Below are 22,722 nucleotides of genomic sequence, written 5' to 3'. Positions count from 1 at the left end.
CTGAAGATGCAATCTCAATATCAGACATGGCCTGATACCCAGGATCGCCCTCGTCATCATCCAACCACTCAAGCACTTCGTCCACATCAACATCGTCCCCATGCGCACGTAGACGTGCATGGAAGTCATCCACGTCAAAACCTAGGAAATTGTGCTCCACATCCGTTCCGAGAAGCAGACGAGACCAACCATTTTCTAGAGTCTTGACAGGGACTTCCTTCCATGCACTGGCCCAGTTGTAAATGGCAGATGATGTTGAAGCAGCGAAGGTTTTCCAAAGTCCGCTGGCCTCGCGTGTCCCGTCCCTCCCTGCGTTTGTCCTCGTCCTCGAGAACAACCATCACCTCTTCTAGGAACTTCCGTCGGTACAGCCTCTTCGTTGCCACGATCACTCCTTGGTCCATTGGTTGGATGAGAGCAGTCGTATTAGGTGGCAGAAACATGCACCTAATGTGCCCATTCTCAGCCACCAAGTCCTTGTCACACGGGTGAGGAGGTGCATTGTCGAGGAGAAGGAGGGCCTTTACCTGGTCGTGTGGGATTCCCAGTTTCTCCCTCTGGTAATGGATGACCTCCTTGATGAAATGGCGGTGGAACCAGTATTTGAAGATCTGGACAGTGAACCATGCCTTCAAAGAATGGTACCAAACGACAGGAAGGACATCGAGAAATAAAACACGAGTTTACATTACATTAAACTCAAGAGAAAAGAACTGTGAATTTATTAATTACAGTGAATTAAATTTATGTTACATGTTTCAAAATGAATTCAAAATAACAAAGAGAATACACTCACTCGCTCACTCAAAAGCTGAACTCTTAAGCCTAGAAAAAACAAATAGAAAATACTGGTCAGTAAAGTGGGCTAAGCGGAAACTGGGCGTCGTTGCTGAGGAAGGACGCTGCCATGCTGAACCTCTCGCCGATTCACGCTATGTGGAGATTTCAGGAACCCGCTGAAGAACGACCTGGTCTCACGGCACTTCAATCCTGACTAAATTCAAATTGTGAGAGAGAGGCAGTGTCGGGCCGCACTTGCTAACGGCTAACACAAAGAAAGTGAGCGAAACACGCCCATAACAAATCACTTAGCGGAAGCGCTAATGTGGCGCGCAATGACGATCACTTATGAAATGGTGAAAAATTGTTCTAAAAACACTCCTGATCGGGTGAATACGTGGCAGTTGACTGAGTGATACTTACTGGGATTCCACTAGAATTCGCGGTTTCCCACAAAGTTCAATGTCACAAGTTTATTTAGCTAGAGAATTGCGCCAACTCGTGACAATTATAGGAAGTAGGAAATACAGACGGAAGGAGATAGTTCCAGAGTTGACCTGTTGCATAAAGGAAGGCCTGGTAGTAACGGTTAACTCTTGCATTAGAGAGTTGGACAGTAAAGGGATGAGAGTTTTCTGCTAGATGGGTGCTATGCGCCTGTCATAGAAGTGGAGGGATGCAGGCAGACAGTTCAGAGGAGCAGCAACCATTGAAGTAGCAACAGAAAAGAGATAAAGTTGCAACAGTGCGGCGAAGAGACGGAGGTTGAAGGGAGCCAGTAAGAGGAGGAGAGTTAATGAGACGAAATGCCTTTGACTCCACCCTATTGAGATGAGCTGTATGTGGGGAGCCTCCCCACACGAGTTGTACTCTACACAGGGGCGAATAAAACCCATGTATAAAGTCAACAACTGTGCAGGGGTAAAGAAGGTATGGAGTTGGCTTAGCACACCTGTCTCTTGGAAGCAAATTTTACAAGAGATGTAATATGATCTTTCTAAGATAAATCCTGAGAGAATGAAACCCCAGGTATGTTTAAGGATGATGCAGGATTGAGCTGGATGTTATTAAACATTAGTGGGTACTCCTGTGGAAGGAGTGAATTAGTAATCATTTTGTTTCAGTCCATACAGTATAGATTTTTTTTTTCATTTCTTTCCTTTAGCATAACTTTTTCCGTAACCTCTTGCCTCATAATAACGCTTGTAAGTAGCAAAGCCCTAAACTCTTCCATTCCTGACCAGGGAATAAAGGATTGGACAGTGGATAGATCCTTTTGCTGTATTCCCCTTCATTTAGTTTATTTATTTAGGTAGGTGAGAAGATTGCCAGTGGAGCGTCCCTGACAGAACCCTTACTGACAATCAGAAAGAAGATAATGATAGGAAGGATGCTCTAAAATTTTTTCTGTTAAGAATAGACTCGAAAACTTTTGAGATACATGATGTTAAAGCAATTGGGTGATAGTTGGAGGGTTGGGAATGGTCACTCTTTTTTGGGACTGGCTGATTGAGAGCAACCTTCTAGCAAGAAGAAAAAGTACAGGTTGATAGACAAAGGCGAAAGAGTTTACCTAGGCAGAGTGTAAGCACAGAAGCACAGTTCTTGAGGACAACAGGAGGGACCCCATCAGGCCCATATGCTTTGTTAGTATTGAGGCCAGTGATGGCAGAAAATACACCAGTCGAAGAAATTCTAATGTCAGCTATGAGGAAGTCAAGGGAGGGAAGTGATGAGGGAACAGCACTGGAATCGTCTAAGGTGGAATTGGAGGAGATTATTCTGAGCGAAGAGATCTGCTTTAGCAGTAGAATAAATAGCAACTGAACCATCATAGTAGAAAAGAGGAAGGAAGGATGATGAGGTAAACTTGTTAGAAAGGTTTTTGGCAAGGTGCCAGAAGGAATGGAAAGAATTTAAGTTGGAGAATTGAGAACACTTAGTCCATCCATCCATCCATCATCCAATCCTACATTGCCCCATGCGGAGCATAGGACCGTGGGGCTAGGCAGTTGGTCCCAACATTTAAGATGAGAGTTACCAACAGCACTCATCCCTGAGTGGCATTACATGAGCGATCAACCCCAACCACTCCTTGGATATAAACCTTCACTGGCTCAATCCAACTGGAGTGTAATAATTATCCACTAACCACCAGGCGCCAAAATTTGGTTATATGGTTACCACCCAGCGTAGTACAGTATATGATTTCCTGGTGTACAGGAAACCATTTGGCTTGTCACTCAGTGTAGAGTCACCCACAGGCAGAAGGAAGAGGAAAGAATGAAGGAAAGACATACAGAAGAAGGAGTGTAAAGTTACCCGTAGGCAGAAGGACAAGGAAAGGAAAACAAGGGGATGGAAGGAAAGAAGCAAACATTAGTATCTTACAAAGCACGTTACCAAATGTCGCTCATCTCCTTGTCTTAAATGTTACTTTTCCCATATTACCCTCATTTACTCTTTTCTTTCTTACTGTATGCAGTAAATCACTTCTTTATCTTGACTACAGTGAGGAGAGTGACTGTAATTATTAGAACTAAATAAAGAATATGATAACTATTGGGTGCAGGCAGTTTGTGCTTATTTTGACTGTGTGCACACTATTTACGTACATAAACCCACACACTTATCACCAGTACACAGTATACCTCACTCAGCTTGCTGCTCTCAGCTTTCAGTTCTTTTCCTTCTGTTTCTTTTCTCCTTCCCCACTCACCCATTTATTTTTCTGAACCTTTAATGCTTTTGTTAAGACTTCATTAAGCAGCAAAACAGCATCAAGGTAATGACACACAGTCAAGCAAAACAGTGAACAAAATCTTCAGTAAAAGTCATTTTAATGTTTCTTCCATTCAGATCCAATATCCTGATATAGACAATAAATATCAGTATCAGTTTGGTATCATAAAATGCAAATATTGGCGATACAGTACAGTACTGTATATCGGTTCATTGCATCATATCGGTAACAATACTAAAGTCATGCAAAAGTTATCTATGGTCACTTGATATAACCCCATATAACCAGTGTTTTAACCACCTCAGTATCTGAAAACCCACTGTCTGAACTAACTATAATGAACCAAAGCCCTTCAGATATTGGAGATTGCCTTTACTCTCAAACAGCATAAATTTAAGAAATTTTCTCATAAAGTAATGAAACAAACACAGGTGCATTTGCAGATTTAGCAGTACAGTATCCATATAGCCATTACTTACCAAGTTTTTATGCATAAACAGTAAACAGAAAAATATGAAGGGGCTGAAGAAGTTGTATCACAAAGCTTTCCCTTAACTGTTGTTACTAGCAAAGAGTTTCCCTCCCTGTATTGTCTGGGAACAGATTATTATGTAATATCTTGAGTGTTTCAGTTGCCATGAAAGTGTTAACCAAACCTTTACATAGTATAGTTTACCCTCCAGAATTCACCAGCTGGCAGTTACCATTATCACCCAAGCTCAGTTCTCTCTCTCTCTCTCTCTCTCTCTTTGGGGGCATGACTTAGAGGTAGAGCAATGAGCATGGGGCTAGGGGGTTGTGAGTTCAAGCCGCGTCCCGCGGCTGCCGTGCGAGGGGGTAGTGCCCTCCTGTTACCTAGTGGGGGTATATAGCTTAAGTTGCCTAGCTCTGGAAATTCATTTCTCTCTCTCTCTCTCTCTCTCTCTCTTGCAGGCCTGAAACCTTTGGTTTTTCATTATCCCTTGTGCTGAGAAAATAACATACAAGAATGTATGAAACCTTTCAGAGCAGATAAAATTAATCATCCCCTGCTACTCTGGGAAATAGCCTGTTCATCATTCACCAAACATTCTGATACTGTCATGTCTTTGTCATTAGTCTTCCATATACTTTTCACATAATACTCAGTAGGCTTATTCCATATAAGTTGTTGACAGTGGCATAGTCACTGCCTTATTCCAATGCACTGATACAACTCTGCTTATCCAGGATTTCTGGGACATTTCCCACAAATGATTCCTTGCATGCACTGGGTCTATCCACACCCATTACCTGTACCTTGAAAAAATCACAGTTACTGGCAATATACTTTCTCCCCAGCCATTCTCCAAGCAGTCTTCCTTACTGTGGGCAAAATTTAAGAAGTAAAAGGAGAGTATGCAGTCTAGAGGTTGAGAGTACAGATGGGACAGACAAGAGTATGATTAGCTGAGTGGACATATGCTTGTTAGTGGGTAGTGAATCGTGGCTTTGTTCCATTCCCAAGAAAAGGGTTGGTAGTAACTCCACCTTGTGCAGTATGTGGAGGGTGGATGCTGGTGCCATAAGGGGATTACTTTATTATGAGTTCCAAATACTGTACAAGGGAGATTGTGTGGCCGACCCAGACATACAGGAGACTGAAGTAGTAGATATGACTCTTGATTATGTTAATGAATTTTGCTATGTAGGGGGTACATTTAATGGAACCTGGTAGTGTAAAAGTTATTTCAGTCATGAGAGTCAGAATTGCCTGTTTTTCTTACTGACAATGAAAGCAACTCTTCGCACAATCAAAATGAATCTTTAATTTGTGTTTGGGCAACATAATGCTTTATAGTAGTGTAATATTGATAATGAGGAAGGAAGATTTGCTTGCAGACTTAAGCACAATGATGTGAGAAAAGTGAGATGGTTGTGCACAGTAGTGCCACACCTTGGGAGAGAATAATGCTTGCAAATTTAAGAGAATGTTTGGGACAATGGAAGTGCTAGTAAGGTGTATCACATAGGTAAGCTGTGGTGATTTGGATGTAGACAGTGTCTAAGAATAATTGGGGGATTAACTGTACAGACCTGAACACGGAACAGACAGACTAAAGTAAATGTAGGATGATGACCTGAGAGGGAGCCTTTGAGTTGGGGGACACTAGAATATTGCAGGAGACCATGCAGCTTTGAAAATTGCCATCAGGTGAAAAGACAAAGCAGATCCATTCAGGTATGGAACATTGCGTTATTTAAATGTGTCTATGTATGCTTAGTTTTCCACCCCATTCTTGGTCTTTCTCTCTTTAATTATACATGGATGGCATTTGAATTACAGTACTTTCTATTAATTGTGTTACAATTGCCACAGACACAATGTGAGGTCCCCGATGTCTGCACTGCCGCTGGTGAGTCACAGACGCCATGCCACCACTGAACCCCTCACCATTCCCACAGCAGAGGGTGCCCCAAAGGTAAGGTGGCATTCTGGACATTAAATTCATGGATGGGCACTTCAGAAAAATTATTGCCTGATACCTAATCCCAGAGGTTAGGGTTGACAACAATAAAAACACTCTGTCATCACTTTGATCTCTCCCTTTTTCACGCACTTCACCATCATTCCATCTCATTCTTGGTGTGTCTTCCCAAATTTTCCCACCAGCTTCTCATGGAGGGAACACATTACCTCAGTCTGCATTGGACATGAATTGCATATCAGATGTTTGTTACCCAACATTTTATGATAAATCAAAATGTACTCTGTCTGTAAACCTATCATTATGATAATATCCTCTTATATCCATGCCTCTGGGTGACTATTTTGTTGTTCGTACCCCCATTAGTATGTCTCTCAATATTCATGCTGTTGTTCTGTGATGTTGTTCCTAGTGAACTAAATAGTGTTAGTTTGAGACAATCCCCACAGAGGCCTTCACTATAATTTACAGCTGCCAGGCAGTTTTATTCAGCTTGGGGGATATCTTGTAGTGAATTAGTAATCATTTTTTTCAGTCCATACAGTATAGACTTTTTCTTTCCTTTAGCATAACTTTTTCTGTAACCTCTTGCCTCATAATAACGCTTGTAAGTGGCGAAGCCCTAAACTCTTCCATTCCTGACCAGGGATTAAAGGATTGGACAGTGGATGGATCCTTTTGCTGTGTTCCCCTTCATTTAGTTTATTTATTTATTTATTATACTGATATATATTTATTTATTATGCTGCTGTTAGACGATGATATTAAATTCAGGGAAAATACTTGGTAGTGAATGGGTTAGAAGTATCATCATCAAATCCATCATTTTAAATATATTTTTTATTCTTGTCACCACCAGATAGTTTATTAAGTTTTCAGGAGACATCTCTCTGTGGAGAGGCTAATAACTTAATTACTGTATCAAACAGGAGTTCAGGTTTATCCATCAATGTAATTTATGAATGAGGAAAACTTCAAAATATACAAAGTTAGTCACAGAATAATGAGATGACAATTATTGACCATAGCAACTCCCCAATACCAGTTACCAAAAATACTCTCAACTTGTTCATCACAAGAGATCTCATGTCAGCTGAAAGAAATTTTGAGAAGCAAGTACAGTATAACAAAGAAGACATCATTGTACTAGAGGGGGTTATGAGATTGCTTCATAAAGGGGGTAATGAAAATTGTTATAACTTCATTCTGATATGTTCCTTGACACAGGATATAATTTGCACAGGTTATGTATGCACAGCCACCCCACTGTATTAGATACACAAGTACATAACCACCACACCAGTGATCTGAAATTTCCTGTTTAACCTCAGAAACACAAAGAGCAAAACAGGCAGTCCCACATTATCTCTTGTGAGTTGTGTGATGTACGGGCAAGAGTTTGGGCTGTTTTAGACCTGAACATTTCAAGGTGGGTGACTGACTAACTATGCTCCTGATGGCAATATATGATCAGTGTATCAGGTTTTGTGTATTAAGCATCCCAGCTCTTTGGGATTCAGGCTCACAGATACAACTCCCTACCATCGCTTCAACTACCACCTTAGATTACTAGAAATTCAGCCAAACATTATATCTTAAAACCCTCCAGATAGTTAGGATGCTTAATTCACAAAACCTTATACCAGCAGCTACCACATCCATCCAAAATCTCTAATGTTCCAGAATTGCCCACAGATAATCACACTAATGCTTCCCATTCCCAGAGAATTAAAATGCCAGATTAGGAGAATTAATATGCCAGATTATGATATGGTACTCACCCTCCTCTGTACCAGTTTTCATTGTCATCATTCTGTTATCATGGTTATGCTTGGGGTGGGTATGATTGATATGTCAATCTGTCTGGTATGTCTATAGCCAGGTGCCCTTATCTGTGAGGGGATGGCTGTGAGCCAGTTACCTCCATGTCTCCCTGTCTTTCAGCATCAGTCTTACCTCCCTCCATCTCACACTGCTCATTTACATCTCCACTAATTCCCTCCACCTCACCTTTGATCTCCCCTACCACCCCTACACCTCTTTTGACATTTAGTCAAGTCTTTCCCTTGTTCCACATGGCCGACCTTCTCAGGGTACTCCTAACACTTTCCTGCATACTCACATCAGCACCACAGTACTCCCAAATCTCACTGTCTTTCTGCCATTCCATGCAACTCCACATGCACCTTTGATAAATAATTTCAACTCCTCTCAGTCTTGGTCTGTGTCCTTTCAGCAAAGTCCAGACTTCACGGCCATTGGTTAGTGTGCAAACGACCATACTGTTGTGCAACAGCTTCCTTTCCTCCATGCTCATTGCCCTGTTCCTTGTCACCACTCTCAGTATATGTACCTGTAACTCTCCATCCCTTCTGTACCATTTCTTACACTTGATCTTCTGAACTCTCATTTTGCTAATCACACTATGTAGGTAAAGCGTTTGAAAGCACTTACATTCTTCATATCCTGATTCCTCAGCCTCACTACACATTCCTGACTTCAGTCATTAAAAAAGAAAAGAAAAGAAAAAAAAAAAAAGCTACATTCATTCTTGATTCCACCCCCCCCCTCCCCACCCTCCACATGCTTAGCTCCCACTCATCTTGACTTAGCAGAACCTTGTCATCAGCAAACAGCAGTTTAGGCAATTTCAAAACCCTACCCTCTTACTAGGGATACTCCAGCATCCAAAAACATACCTTGTATTTCTGTTATAACACCATCCATTTGTATATTAAGGCCATCGTCTCTTTCGATGTGTTGCTCCTAAACTGTTAGAACTAGGAGGCTGCAATTTACATCAGTTATTGACCAATATGAGGGATTGTTTGTGTATAAATTTCATCAAATCTGGTTTTTTTTTTTTTTTTTTTTTTTTTTTTTTTTTTTTTTTTTTAAAATTATCTAAGAAATTAACAGGTTCCTAAAGTAATGCATAAAATTTGTCTTGTTGTGTAGCAAACTAATCATTAAGAGTTGCTTTATAGATTCTCTGATATGTTTTATGACATTTGCATTAGAAGAGTGTCAGTGATTTTTTTTTTATTTTGATGAAAATCTGAGTTTCCTATTGTACCAATATCCTGGATGCTTGGCAAGCTCTCTACACCAAACTTATCATTATACAAACATTCCATGAGCAGGTTTATAGTAAATTTTATGGGCTTTCCAGTGGTACCTTTATTTTTTCTATAGCTGTATTAGTTTAGGAGCTAATAGAATTTAAAAGTTAAAAACATACTCTCTCTCTGAGAAAGACCATCAAAGTTGTCAGGTCATGGAGCACTGAGCAACACACTCTTTCTCTCTCTCGTGCCTCTGGCTACACTGAGTATACAGCTGAGACTAAAAAAATGCCAGATGTTGAAAGGAGGAGTATTTAGTTGACGATTTAGCAACAAATAATAATGGTATTTTTTTGTAAATTTTGCACAGAGCTGGTATCATGATGCGTGTAGGGGCACTGAAGTTCCACTTGAGTGCATGATATGGGTGTACAAAAATGCAGTTTTAAAACACTTGTACATTTCTGAAGATGATATCACTTCACACAGAAACAGAGGAAGGATGCCAGAACTTTGTGGAATTTTTTCATAATATTCAAAATTTTTAATTTTTTTCTTCGAAATTGAAGATGGTTACCTTAAACAACAGCAGGTTCATGACTCTTTCCTGCTTCAGTCCAATGTTGAAACAAAAAAGCTCATACATAAACAGCATTTGACTGTTTCCTATCTATTTCACGTCTCAGCACTGCCCACATTCCTTGTTTGTTTATTCCTCCATAAGGTTTCTCCAGATTCATATTATTGTTGTCCCAGTCTCAACTGGATGTGAATCCAGTGGACTCTAGGCCGAACCTCCCCTCCTCCTGCAGTCCACCATCCTCCATTCTCATCTTCCTTCTCATTTTCCAGTTTTTAGTTTTCTATTTTTCTCCATCATTGCTCTGCTTTTCTGTTTTCCTGCACCCTGTCACTTTTTTTTTTTTTTTTTTTTTTTTTTTTAAATCAAATACCCCTCTAATCTCTCGCAATCTCCACAGGTTTATCCTGAAAAGATCCAATCTATTGTAAAAGAGATATCCCAGTTGACACTGATCGAGGTTGCTGACCTTAATGAACTCCTGAAAAAGACCCTAAATATTCCTGATGCCCCAGCTATGGCATTTGGGGTAGCTGCAGGGGTGCCAGCTGCTGCTGCACAGGTAAGGGACAGATTAGACTTGTTGAGCCATGAGTAGGGCTAATGGAATGGTTGTGGGGGATTGAGACATTTGGGCATACAAGTACTGTACTTGTATGGTAAAACTGGAAGGGCAAAGGTAGCATTGGAACTTTGTTAGGCGAATTTTCAGTAATTTACTGCAGACCTAATAGCAAAAGAAAAAAAGTCTATGTGTGGGAAGTACTGAAAGGGAGGTGGAGGAAAGATTTAGGAAGTGGAGAGATTGTATGGGGCACAAGGGCATAAGGGTAAATGCAGATAAAACAGAAGTGATGATATCTAGGGTTGGTGGCGGTACTGTCAAAGACGAGGGAGAGTGGCCATGCGCAGTTTGCCACAAGGACGTGGGAAGTAATTCCATCTTGTGAGGTGTTTGTGATAAATGGGTGCACAAGAGATGTAGTGGTATCAGAGGTAGACTGCGAGATAATGCTGATTTTATTTGTGCGACGTGTCGGGGAGAGCAGATGGAGATTGTCAGGCGTAAAAGGATTGAACTTGCTGGTGAATCTCTTGAGTGTGTGAAAGAGTTTTGTTATTTGGGAGACATGTTGTGTGCTGGAGGTGGGGCTGGAGCTAGCTCTGTGGCTAGGGTGAGAAGTGGTTGGTATAAGTTCAGGGAGCTCTTGCCTTTCCTGACATTGAGAGGACTCTCCGTATGTGCTAAGGGGTGTAAGGGGTGTTAGGAGTGTAATGCTGTATGGTAGTGAGACCTGGGCAGTAAAGGAGGAGGATATTCGCAGGCTCAGACGTACAGAAATGACAATGATTAGGTAGATGTGTAGTGTGTCCCTGCGTCCAAGGTCTGGGGGGGCTGGGTTTATGATGGAAGAGTTGAGAGGTAGGATGGGACTGGAGTGTATTGGTGTTGTGATGAAGAGAGGTAGATTGAGATGGTTTGGGCATGTGGAGAGGATGGGGGATGATAATTGGGTGAGGAAGGTGAGAAGTGTTAATATTGGGGATGGGGTTATGAGGGTAAACCGAGAAAGACATGGGACGAGGTCATTAAGTGTGACCTCAGGGTTAAGGGACTGAACAGGGAGGCTGCAATAGATTGTGCAGCATGAAGAGCCACCATTAGGTGACCAAGGCTGACGCATGCAAGCATGTTGGAGCCTTTAAAAACAAAACAAAAAACAAAACGTACTGAAGTGAAGACTTACCTAATAGCAAAAGAAAAAAGGTATGTTGAGGGGGCACTGAAGTGAGGAGTTACTGTCATGTAAATGCTGAAATACTGTATGAAGATTATTTAGAAACCATGCACTCTTTTGCTGCAAAATTTGTGTTGCTTGGAAGAAGGTATTGAACCTCACTGGATTCAAAGATAGTTCCATTGCTACCTGTAAAACAAATTTGACTCTTTCCCCCAATTTATGATGCTATTTGTGTGGATAAAGTATTGCTGTATTATCTTGGAACTTGTTAACTTATACAATGTATGGGTCACAATAGGGAGAGTAGAGAATCATAGGAGCTGAATACGCATGTTACTGTTTTTACACCTTACACTTTTAAAGCCACCTGTATTAAATGCTTTTATGATGCTTTTTTGTGAATATGCAGAATTGGGTTATGGTTGTTTTTTATGCAAGGAAGAAGAACCAAAGGCCAGGAGCCTGCAAACCATTCCCTTCAAGAAAAAGCAAAAACAGTACAACAGAGAGCCAAAGCCATGATCCGTTCATTTTGAGGTGCCTGACCACACAGCGTTTGAAAGACTGGAGATCAGAGGAGGTAGGAAATACAGACAGAGGGAGACAGTTCTAGAGCTGGCCTGTTGCATACATGAAGGACTGGGAGTAACAGTTAACTCTTGCATTAGAGAGTTGGACAGAAAAGGGATGAGAGTTCGTTGCTAGACGTGTGCCACATGCCTTTCATATTGGTGGAGGGATGCAAGCAGACAGTTCAGAGGAGCAGTGACCTTAGAAGTAGTGATAGAAGAGAGATAAAGATGCAACAGTGCAGCGAAGAGACAGAAGTTGAAGGGAGTCAGCAAGAGGAGGAGAATGAATGAGAAAAAGTGTTTGACTCCACCCTGTTGAGAAGAGCTGTATGTGGGGAGCCTCCTCATACTTGAGAGTTGTACTCTACGCGGACGAATAAAACTCGTGTATAAAGTCAACAACTATGCAGGGATAAAGAAGATACAGAGTCAGCTTAGCACACCTGATCTCTTGGAAGCAGATTTTACAAGAGATGTAATATGATCTTTCCAAGATAAATCTCGAGAGAATGAAACCCCGAGTATGTTTAAGGATGATGCAGGATTGAGCTGGATATAATTAAACTGATAAAAACGTCTTACTTACCTTATTGTGGTGAACATAGCTGAAGTGGTCAGGCAGTCCGGACTGCTTCTGGCTTTATCAGACTTTTTCTGATACATAAGAATTTAGTCTGGTAGCTCCTCGAGTCTGATAAAAGCAAATTCTGGTCTATTGAAGTCCATTATATTGAGGTTTTACTGTATTAGTGTGCTGGTTCAGTTTCCCAAATGTCCTACTTATGATGGCAATAGGCCCAGTAGGCTTCCTGCGACTGCGCGTTTATGCACACACGCACACATACCGCTCGCCGGCTCAGTGGTAACGCTATCACCTAGCATCTGTTCAGACGGGTTCGCTCCTTGCTCGGGATGTGAAAAGTTTCACTGATGAAGCGTGTGGGCAATGTCACCTATGAGCTAGGGGATGGGTGTATGCATATGTGAAGGTCAAGGCTTTGCCCTTAGATCAGACTATGTGAGCTCTCAGCTCTCTTCCGAGAGGGTAAAAAGCTGATTGTTACAAACATCACGTGATCCTGACTGACCCGGTGAATAAATTACATACATGTACACATGTATGCACGCATGCAGGCACCCACGAATGCACACACACACACACACACACACATGGCACGGATTCTGGGTAGGAAGAGGCGTGTGGTGTGTATGTCCACGTATTTTCACAGACCATTGAATATTGATAAAAAATGAAGTATGACAGCGTGTTACAAGTATTAGGTATCATACATAAATGCTTTCATAGAATCATTTTGATGAAAAGAGGAAGTGGGTGATAAATTGTGGAAGGTTTGGCAATGAGTTATCAAGAGTTCATACATGTAAGTCCAGAAAGAAACTGCCACTTTTTTCCAGAGTGCTGCATCCAGCTCTGACCAACCCCCTTCCACATCTACTCACTGCCCCCCCGACACCCAGACATAGGCCTCCTCCCACCCCCCCACATACATTATCCATGCATATGTTTCTTTGTGGTAATGTGATGCTCTTCACTGATGCATATTTTTCGTTGTTTTCTGCCCCTTAAAATTCCACCCTCTGATTGTTGGAGGTTGGACTCATTTGTTCTTTGCACGTGCATTGAGACTCCACACCCTCAAGTATGATGACGTCTGATTATTTTGTTTTGCTCATTTTTGGTACAATTTTACTTGGTAGATTTATTGTTGGAGTGTTCCATAATAGTACTGAAAAACCCCTGCCATCCTGAGGTCATTCATAACTTATATAGGATTGTCTGTTGTAGTCAGATAAGTATTATCATGTAATCATGATGAAGGGGACACTTATTTTATGGAATGTGTATGCCAAAAGAATGATGTTGGGTGTTGGTTAGGGCAACCACTATCTTAATATGTGGTGGTTTTGGGGTATTGAGCCCATGACCTGTTCTCTGTTTAGTTATTATTGTATCAAAATCTCAAGTACTGACAATTCTGGTCGTCATTAAAGTAAGTGGTACCCATAATTTCTTGAGTGGTGCCCATAACTTCTTATCTGCTAATTGAATTGTAGCACATATGTTAACAGTTTACTATATATCAAAAAATAATTGCACAAGTTTCTGTCATTTTCAAAATGTGATGATGGAAGGTTGCCTTGTTTGCCTTAGACTTTTCGATTATGTTGTGCTACCATCCATTATGATGAGAAGATTATCTGACTTTGGTGCATGTAATGAGAAGTTAGGGGCAACACTTATTTTAACTAGAAAGCACTCAGACAGTGCATACCTTCGCCATTGCTGGTTCCAGATCCGGGTCCGCCCCCAAATTTAATCAATTCATTTTTTAAGCAACGTTGGGTCTGGTTAGTACTTGGATGGGTGACCACCTGGGAACACCAGATGCTGTTGGCATAACGTTCTCCCTACGTGTGTGGGGTTGGTGGAGGATTAGTGCCCCTCCCTGTAAAAAAATTAACTCTGAGCCCTTGACCACCCCGTTTGGGATACGTGGCGTCTGGCAATGAATGAACAAAAAAATGAATTTTTTAACCATGGCCCGCCCTTCCACAAAATTTCATTGAAATTCATTGAGAACTTAACTTGTGCAAGGTGCATAGAACCTGGATCTGGAACTGGATTCGCCCCAAAATTTAACTACAGTCCCCCACCCCCCCAAAGGGGGAATCACACTAGCCATGAGCCGATACATACCTAGCGTGGCCTGCGATATGGCCTTGACCTTGTCCTTCTTTCACTAATTTTGAACTCCTTGGAGATTTTCATCCCTACTGCCCCTCCATAAAATTTTTTGATATCTTCAATGGTTGCGAAGATATAGTGGTAGCAGACACACAGACCTTGACCTACTTTCACCAATTTCGAACACGTAGGAGATTTTCATCACTGCTACACACCTGCAAAATTTTGTGATGATGTCTTAAGTAGTTGTGAAGTTATTGTGCTAACAGACACACAGACCTTGACCTACTTTCACCAATTTCAAACCTGTAATCAATTTTTTTTTTCCTTACGACACATCATCATCATCATCCAATCCTACATTGCCCCACGAGGAGCGTAGGAGCCTGGGGCTAGGCAAGTTGGTCCTGACATTTAAGATGAGAGTGACCAGCCTCACTCATCCCTGAGTGGCATTACGTGAGCAATAACTCCTACCACCCCTTGGATATAAACCTTCACCGGCTCAATCCTACTGGAATGCCACATTACCCACTAAACCACCAGATGCCATAATTTGGTTATATGGTTACCACCCAGCATAGTAAATGGTTTCCTGGTGTACAGGAAACCATTCGGCTTGTCTTTCAGTGTAGAGCCACCCACAGGCAAAAGGAACAGGAAAGAATGAAGGAAAGATGGACAAAAGAGGGAGCGTAAAGTCACCCATAGGCAGGACGAGGAGAGAACAAAGTAAAGAAAGACAGAAAAGGAAGGAGAAAGAAGGAAGGAGAGGAAAGGGCAGACACCTGAGAGCAGCACTACATCAAATGAGTGGATGGTGAGTGTCCCCACCTGCCATACCTGTAAAATTTTGTGATGATATCTTGAGCGGTTGCAAAGTTATTGTGCTAACACACACACACACGCACGTGCACACACACACACACACACACACACACACACACACACACACACACACACACACACACAGCCACAATGGACGGACGTGTCTCCCAACAGCTCCCAGGCCCAGTCTGCATACCTTAAGTAGTTTCCAGGAATTATGTTAATCCTGTCTCCTATGGTTTTGTTTTAAGTTTAAAATATTGTAAGTTAATATAGACTACCAAAAATGTAAAGATTTATTGGGAAGAATATACATGAATGTTTTGTAGTATTTTCGGTAACAGCTGTTTTTGCTACAGTAACCAACATCCAACATGGCCGAAAATGTAATCACTGAGGGACTCGAATTTCCAGGATTTGATAGAAATACTAATATCATGGATCTGGTTAAAACATTGATAATGAGGATTAGTGAACTTGAAAAGAAAGTGGAGAATTTAGTGTTAAAGGACGTGTCTGAGAATACGGAAATTACTATACAGAGTCTGATCCAGTCCAATGAGATGGCGAATGAAGAAATCAGAAATTTGAAGCGAGAAATTGTTGAATTGAGGAGGAAATTAGAAGAGAGTACTAATAAAACAGAGAGGGTGAGTAGTGTATTAGAAGAACATAAGGCAAAGTGGGCACACGTAGAAGAAGAACAGAATGAAGTGGTCAGCGTAAGAGAAATCATCCAGGAAGAAAGGGAAATGAACAAGAAAAAGATGGAAGAAAATGTAGTGAAAATACTGAAAAAAAAAAGAGAAAATAGTGAGAGAAACTGTAGAAAGGAACAGATGCGTGGTAATATTTGAAAACAGGGAGGAGGAAGAAAAGGTTAGATTCGTGAGACTCGAGAGAGACACGAACCTGGTGAGAGGTATATTGGGCAAAATTGACCTCAAAGGAGACAAGTGGGTAAAAGAAATTGAGGAAGTAAGGAGGATAGGGCCTTATAAGAAAGGGGAAACAAGACCAATGAGAGTCAAGTTGACATCAGAAAGTTTAGTAAATGATATACTCAAAATGACCTGGAAATTAAGCAAAGAGGCTGGAATGGAAAATATTATAATAAGAAAAGATTTAAATGAAGAAGAAAGAGAAGTTTTAAAATCATGGAAGGATCAAGCAAAGGAAAAAAATGATAAGAGGACAGAGGAAGAATGTAGTACTTTTTTTTGGAGAGTATTGGATATGAATGTAAGGAAGTGGTATATAAGGAAATAGAAGCGAAGGAAACTAAGGGGGATAGCTGTGAAAGATTAGAAATTGAGGAAGTGGTACTGACGCAGAGAAGAGGGTATAAAAAACATGAAAAATAATTTAAAGGTGATGTACACTAATATTGATGGTTTAATATCGGCCAGGCTTGAAATTAATGATTTCTTGAGAGAATATGAACCTGATGTCATGTGCTTTGTAGAGACCAAATTAAGAGAGGATATTGATGCTCATTTGGGAGATGGTAAATACAATCTGTGGAGAGGAGACTGAAAAGAAAAAACGGGAGGAGGAGTGATGCTAGCAGTGAAGAACAACATAAATGTAGATACCGTGGAAATGGGGAAGGCAGGGCTGAAGTGATATATATGAAATTAGAAACTGGAGAGAAAGTCAAGAGAAATATGGCGGTAGTGTATGTTCCCCCTAAGACGAGAGCATGAAATGATGACGAATACCATGAGATGTTGTCAGATATGGCTAGCTATTTACAAAAAATAATTGAGAAAAGCAATAATATAATTTTGGTGGGTGACTTTAACTGTAAAGAGGTGAACTGGGAGGAATTGGACTCAGGAGGCAGCGAGGACTCGTGGGGCACTATATTATTAAATATAATAATGAATAATGTGATGACGCAGTGGGTCAGAGAAGAGACACAGTTCTGAGGTGAGGACACACCAGCAAAGTTAAATTTACTGTTTACCAAAGAACTCGATGTAATAGAATCATTGAAATATATGTCCTATAGGAAAAAGTGATCATGTGGTCATTGAGTTCTAGATGATAATAGGGAACGTCGAGCTAAGAGACAAGCTTCATAGACAGGGAAGATACAACTTTGGGAAAGCTAATTTCACAGGACCGAGAAACTTTTTTGAAAATGCGGATTGGAGAAAATTCAGAGAAACAAGGGAGATACAAAAGAAGTGGGATATCTTTCTAGACCTCTACAATTTGGGAGTGGAAAAATTTGTACCAAGAGTAAGAGGGAAAGAAAACAGGAAAAAGGAGTGGTTTAATAGAAGGTGTATGATAGCAAAAAAAGAAAGAGATAAGGCGTGGAACAACTGGAGAAAGAGGGGCAACACCAGAACAAAGGAAGAATATAAAAGAACTAGAAATTATTACACAAGAATATGTAGAGAAGAAGAAAGGAATTTTGAAAAAGGTATAATAGACAAATGCAAGGATGAACCCAAATTGTTCTATAGATTTGTTAATGGCAAATTGAAACAGAGGGAAGGAATCACTAAATTGAAAGTAGAAGGAGAGGTCTATAAAGATGCAGCAATGCAAGCTGAAATAATGAACAAATGTTTCCAATCAGTTTTCACTAATGAAAAAGAGTTTGTGGAAGGGGAGGGAGTAACTAGAAATGTACCGGTGATAAAAGATATAAAAGTGGAGGGACAGGAAGTGTACAGATTATTGGAAACTCAAGATGTAAGGAAAGCCCCAGGACCTGATGGAATTTCCAATTGGGTACTGAAGGAATGCAGAGAACAACTGGCAGATAAAATTCACAGTTTAATCATGTGTTCTTTGGAAGAGGGGAAAGTGCCACAAGAATGGAAGAGGGCAAATGTGGTACCAATTTATAAGGGAGGAAACAGGGAAGAACCCCTGAATTATAGACCAATGTCTCTAACCAGCATGGTCGCAAAATTGTGTGAGAGAATCCTGAAAGACAGATGGATAAAATATCTAGAAGAGATGAATATTTTGGCTGAATGTCAGTTTGGATTCAGAAGTGGAAGGTCATGTGTTTCTAACTTGTTGAGCTTTTATTCAAGAGCGATTGACGTGGTACAGGAGAGAGATGGTTGGGTGGATTGTGTGTACTTAGACTTAAAGAAGGCCTTTGACAAGGTACCTCATAAGAGACTAATGTGGAAACTAAAATATATAGGAGGACTGAAGGGGAAACTCCTGGAATGGATGAGAGACTTTTTGAGAGACAGACAAATGAGGACAGTAATAAAGGATAGGATGTCTGGATGGAGGGAAGTAACAAGTGGAGTCCTCAAGGCTCGGTGTTGGCGCCAGTAATGTTCCTGATTTACGTAAATGATATGGTAGGTAGAGTGAACAGTTATGCAAGTCTGATTGCTGATGATGTAAAGATCTTGAGGAAGATAGAGGTTGAAGAGGGTTGTAAAATGCTGCAGGAGGATCTGGATAGGATACATGATTGGAGCCAGAAGTGGGAAATGAAATTTAAGAAATGTAAAATATTGGAAATGGGTAAAAGTACCAGGAGGCCATCAATGAATTATTTGTTGGGTAATGAATTAATCACTAAAATTTGAGAAGAGAAAGACTTAGGAGTGCTGGCCCAAGATAGTTTGTCACCTGAAAAGCACATTAATAAGATAGTTAGAGAGACTTATAAACTCCTGACTAACATAAGAGTAGCATTTCATTATATGGATGAGGAGATGATGAAAAAATTGATAGTGGCCATGATCCGCCCCAGGTTAGAATATGCAGCGGTAGTGTGGTCCCCACACAAAAAGAAAGATATAAACAAGATTGAGAGAATACAAAGAACAGCAACCAAAATGGTCCCCAGTCTGGCAGATCTGTCATACAGAGAGAGGCTGGAAAAGCTGGATTTGCCTTCCTTAGAGGAAAGGAGAAAGAGGGGAGACATGATTGCGGTGTTCACGACGGTGGTGGGAGTAGATAAAATTGACCGAGAAGATCTGTTTTTATGGGATAAGAGCGCAACAAGTGGACACGGAATGAAATTGAAAAAGTCAAGCTGCTTGAAGGATATCAAGAAATATAGCTTTCCTTACAGAAGTATAGATTTATGGAATAGCCTGGACAAAAAGATCATCCAGTCTAAAAACTTAAATGAGTTTAAAGCTAAATTTTACTTACGGAGAAACAGCGATGGGAACCCACGAGCATAGCATATTTCGTGTGTATCTTCATTCATTCATTCATTGCCAGATGCCATGTATCCCAAACGGGGTGGCCAAGGGCTCAGAGTTAATTGTTTTACAGGGAGGGGCACTAATCCTCCACCAACCCCACTTGACACGTAGGGATGCCAACAGCAACTGGTGTTCCCAGGCGGTCACCCATCCAAGTACTAACCAGACCCAACGTTGCTTAACTTCGCTGATCGGACGGGAAGCGGTGTACTCAACGTGGTATGGATGTGTATCTCAATTAGGTATATTGGGTAAATACATGAGTATTTGGAACGACTTAGACAAAAAGGTGGTGGAGGAGAAAAACATTCATGTGTGTAAAAGTAAACTAGATAAATGTGGATATGGAGACAGGACAACACGAGCATCGCTCAATTCCTGTATACTACAAATAGGCAAATAGGTAAATACACACACACAAACTGAAAACAATACCAGCTTTGCTATTGCGGCTGGTGATCAATTCCTTCTTGGCCTGTGGCCCATCCTACAACAAAATTTCATTGAAATTCATTGAGAACTTTTGGGCATATCGTGAGGACAAAAAAACAGACAAACATGGGTGAATACATAACCACCTCCAACTTTGCTGGCATAGGTAATGATGACCAGAAATGTCAGTGCTTGAGGTTTTTAATACAAAAATAACTATACAGAGAACAGGTCCTGTGCCCAATACCCAGAGACCACCACATACTAAGACAATGGCTGCCCTAACCGACATCCAACATAATACTTTTGGCATAAACTTTCCATAAAATAGCAAGCGTCCCCTTCACCATGCTTATGTGATAATACTTATCTGAATACAACAGACAATCCTATATAAGTTACGAATAACCTCAGGGTGGCAGGGTTTTTTCAGTACTATTATCGAACACTCCAATAATAAATCAACCAAGTAAAGTCGTACTAATAATGAGCAAGCAAAATAATTAGACGTATTCTTACCTGAGGGTGTGAAGTCTTAATGCATGTGCAAGGAACAAATGGGTCCAACCTCCAACAGTCAGAGGCAGAAATTTGAGATGTACAAAGCAACGAAAACTGAGCAGCAGTGAAGAGCATCATATCACCGCAAAGAACCGTATGCATGGATATTGTGTGTGGGGGGGGGGGACTGTGTCTGGGTGTCGGAGGGGGGGGTGAGTGGATGTGGAAAGGGGTTGGTCAGAGCTGGATGCAGCACTGTGGAAAACAGTGGCATGATTCTTTCTGGATTTACAAGTATGAACTCTTGATAACTCATTGCAAACCCTCCACAATTTATCACCCACTTCCTCTTTTCATCAAAATGATTCCATGAAAGCATTTTTTAAAGATATTTAATACATATATTCGCTGTCATAATTATTTTACTATAAATATTCATTGATCTCTGTCGAGTACAGGGGCACACGCCCCCCCCATGCCTCGCCCTGCCCAGAATCCATGCCTGGTGTGTGTGTGTGTGTGTGTGTGTGTGTGTGTGTGTGTGCGCGCGCTCCTGGATGCATGCATGCACACGTGTGCATGTGTCAGCATATATGTGTATGCATGCATAGACACGCACTGACAGTCAACCTACTGTACTGGGCCTATTGCCACCATGAGTAGGACATTTGGCAAACTGAACCAGCATACGAATAAATCCTCCATCCTTCTGAGCTTAAGCCTTTTTTAATTCGTATGTGTATTACTGCGGTAACCCATGAACTTGTATGTGACCGAGATGTGATCAGGAAAAGGAGTAATCAGGCATTATCACTCTCCCTCATCAATGCATATGTGGCAGAGATATGGCCAGATTAGCATGTAATTTAGCACTGACACGTCCCTTCACCCATGCATATATGGTAGAGATGGGGCCAGGTTAGCTGTCGTTCTGGGTGTAAGACATCCCTCATCCCATGCATATGTGGTAGAGATGTGGCCAGGCAAGCGTTTGCTTTGGTACTGACACATCTCAACTCACACACATGTGGTAGAGACGTGGCCAGGCTTGCATTTGCCCTGGCAGTGACACATCCCCTTCACCCAACCATATGTTGTAGAGATGTGGACAAGCTAGTATTTACTCTGGCACTGACACATCCTTTCACTCACTTACGTGATAGGCTAAAGAGGAGAAATTATTGATATGGATACCAAGCTGGGCAAACAAACTCAGCTCTTGAGCTCCAAGCCTTTGGGATCACAGTCCATGACAGAGATTGCAACCTCTGAATTCACTGATACGTATTATCTCCACAGTTATTGGACGTTAAAATTATAGTACAGTATATCGTGAAGAACAGGCGTAATCTATGAATTTCGGGGACTTATATGATAAAGGTAGTATTAGCATTAGAATGCAACTCGGACAGTGATACGTGACCTAGCTACTGTAAAAATTCTTCTTGTACTGCATGATCATTATGGCGTCAACAGTGAAGTGCCAAAATTTCATGTAAGATATAAAGAGGATGCATTATCTATGAGTTGTTGCACAAAAACATAACACTGATGCGGTAACACATTTCAGTGCCATATTACAGTATTTTTCTGGAGAAACATAAAATAGCTAAACATAAACGGAGGAAAAAATTAATAAACAATAATGAATAAATTCATATTTTGTGAAAACGTCACGAGGCACGTAATGCAGAATTAATACAGACATGATCTGGAACACTTAGCTTAATAGAAGTACAGGTATAACTTTCATCTTTATTTTAGGAGTAAACTGCTGTTTTAGTTATTACAGTATCATTCCCACGGCAATATATTTTAATACATCATAAATTGGATATAGATTAGGCATCAAAGAAAGCTTTTCTTCTGACGAGGTCATCGAGATCACAATTGTATTACAAACCTCATCAAAATAAAGAAACCGTAATAATGTCAAAGAGGTGTTCCGGTTTCATCATGGTGTTGTAGCTTACCTCAAAATTACACATCATGAAGACATGCCACCTTTAAAATTATGCAGTCTCATGTGAATCGACTTTTATATATATATATATATATATATATATATATATATATATATATATATATATATATATATATATATATATATATGTATA

At 40.8% G+C, this 22,722-nt stretch overlaps 1 protein-coding gene and 1 pseudogene across 1 annotated transcript in view; one reads left to right on the top strand and one right to left on the bottom strand.

Annotated features, from left to right (window-relative positions):
- mRpL12 (mitochondrial ribosomal protein L12) overlaps positions 1–22,722 on the top strand; it is a 71,151-nt gene that overhangs the window by 7,628 nt on the left and 40,801 nt on the right. Inside the window, exons 2-3 of the mRNA XM_080274471.1 lie at positions 5,862–5,964; positions 10,016–10,177. Coding sequence (XP_080130597.1) covers positions 5,862–5,964; positions 10,016–10,177 — 265 coding nt within the window. The remainder of the gene's footprint in view (positions 1–5,861; positions 5,965–10,015; positions 10,178–22,722) is intronic.
- LOC145402420 (5S ribosomal RNA) lies at positions 19,787–19,905 on the bottom strand (annotated as a pseudogene).

Source organism: Coenobita brevimanus, chromosome 57, assembly GCF_032717465.1.
Source record: "Coenobita brevimanus isolate Jiangsu-jjx chromosome 57, ASM3271746v2, whole genome shotgun sequence".
NCBI classification, from domain to species: domain Eukaryota; kingdom Metazoa; phylum Arthropoda; class Malacostraca; order Decapoda; family Coenobitidae; genus Coenobita; species Coenobita brevimanus.
The sequence above is the reverse complement of the archived record's forward strand: the minus strand, read 5'-3'. Positions and strand labels throughout refer to the sequence as shown.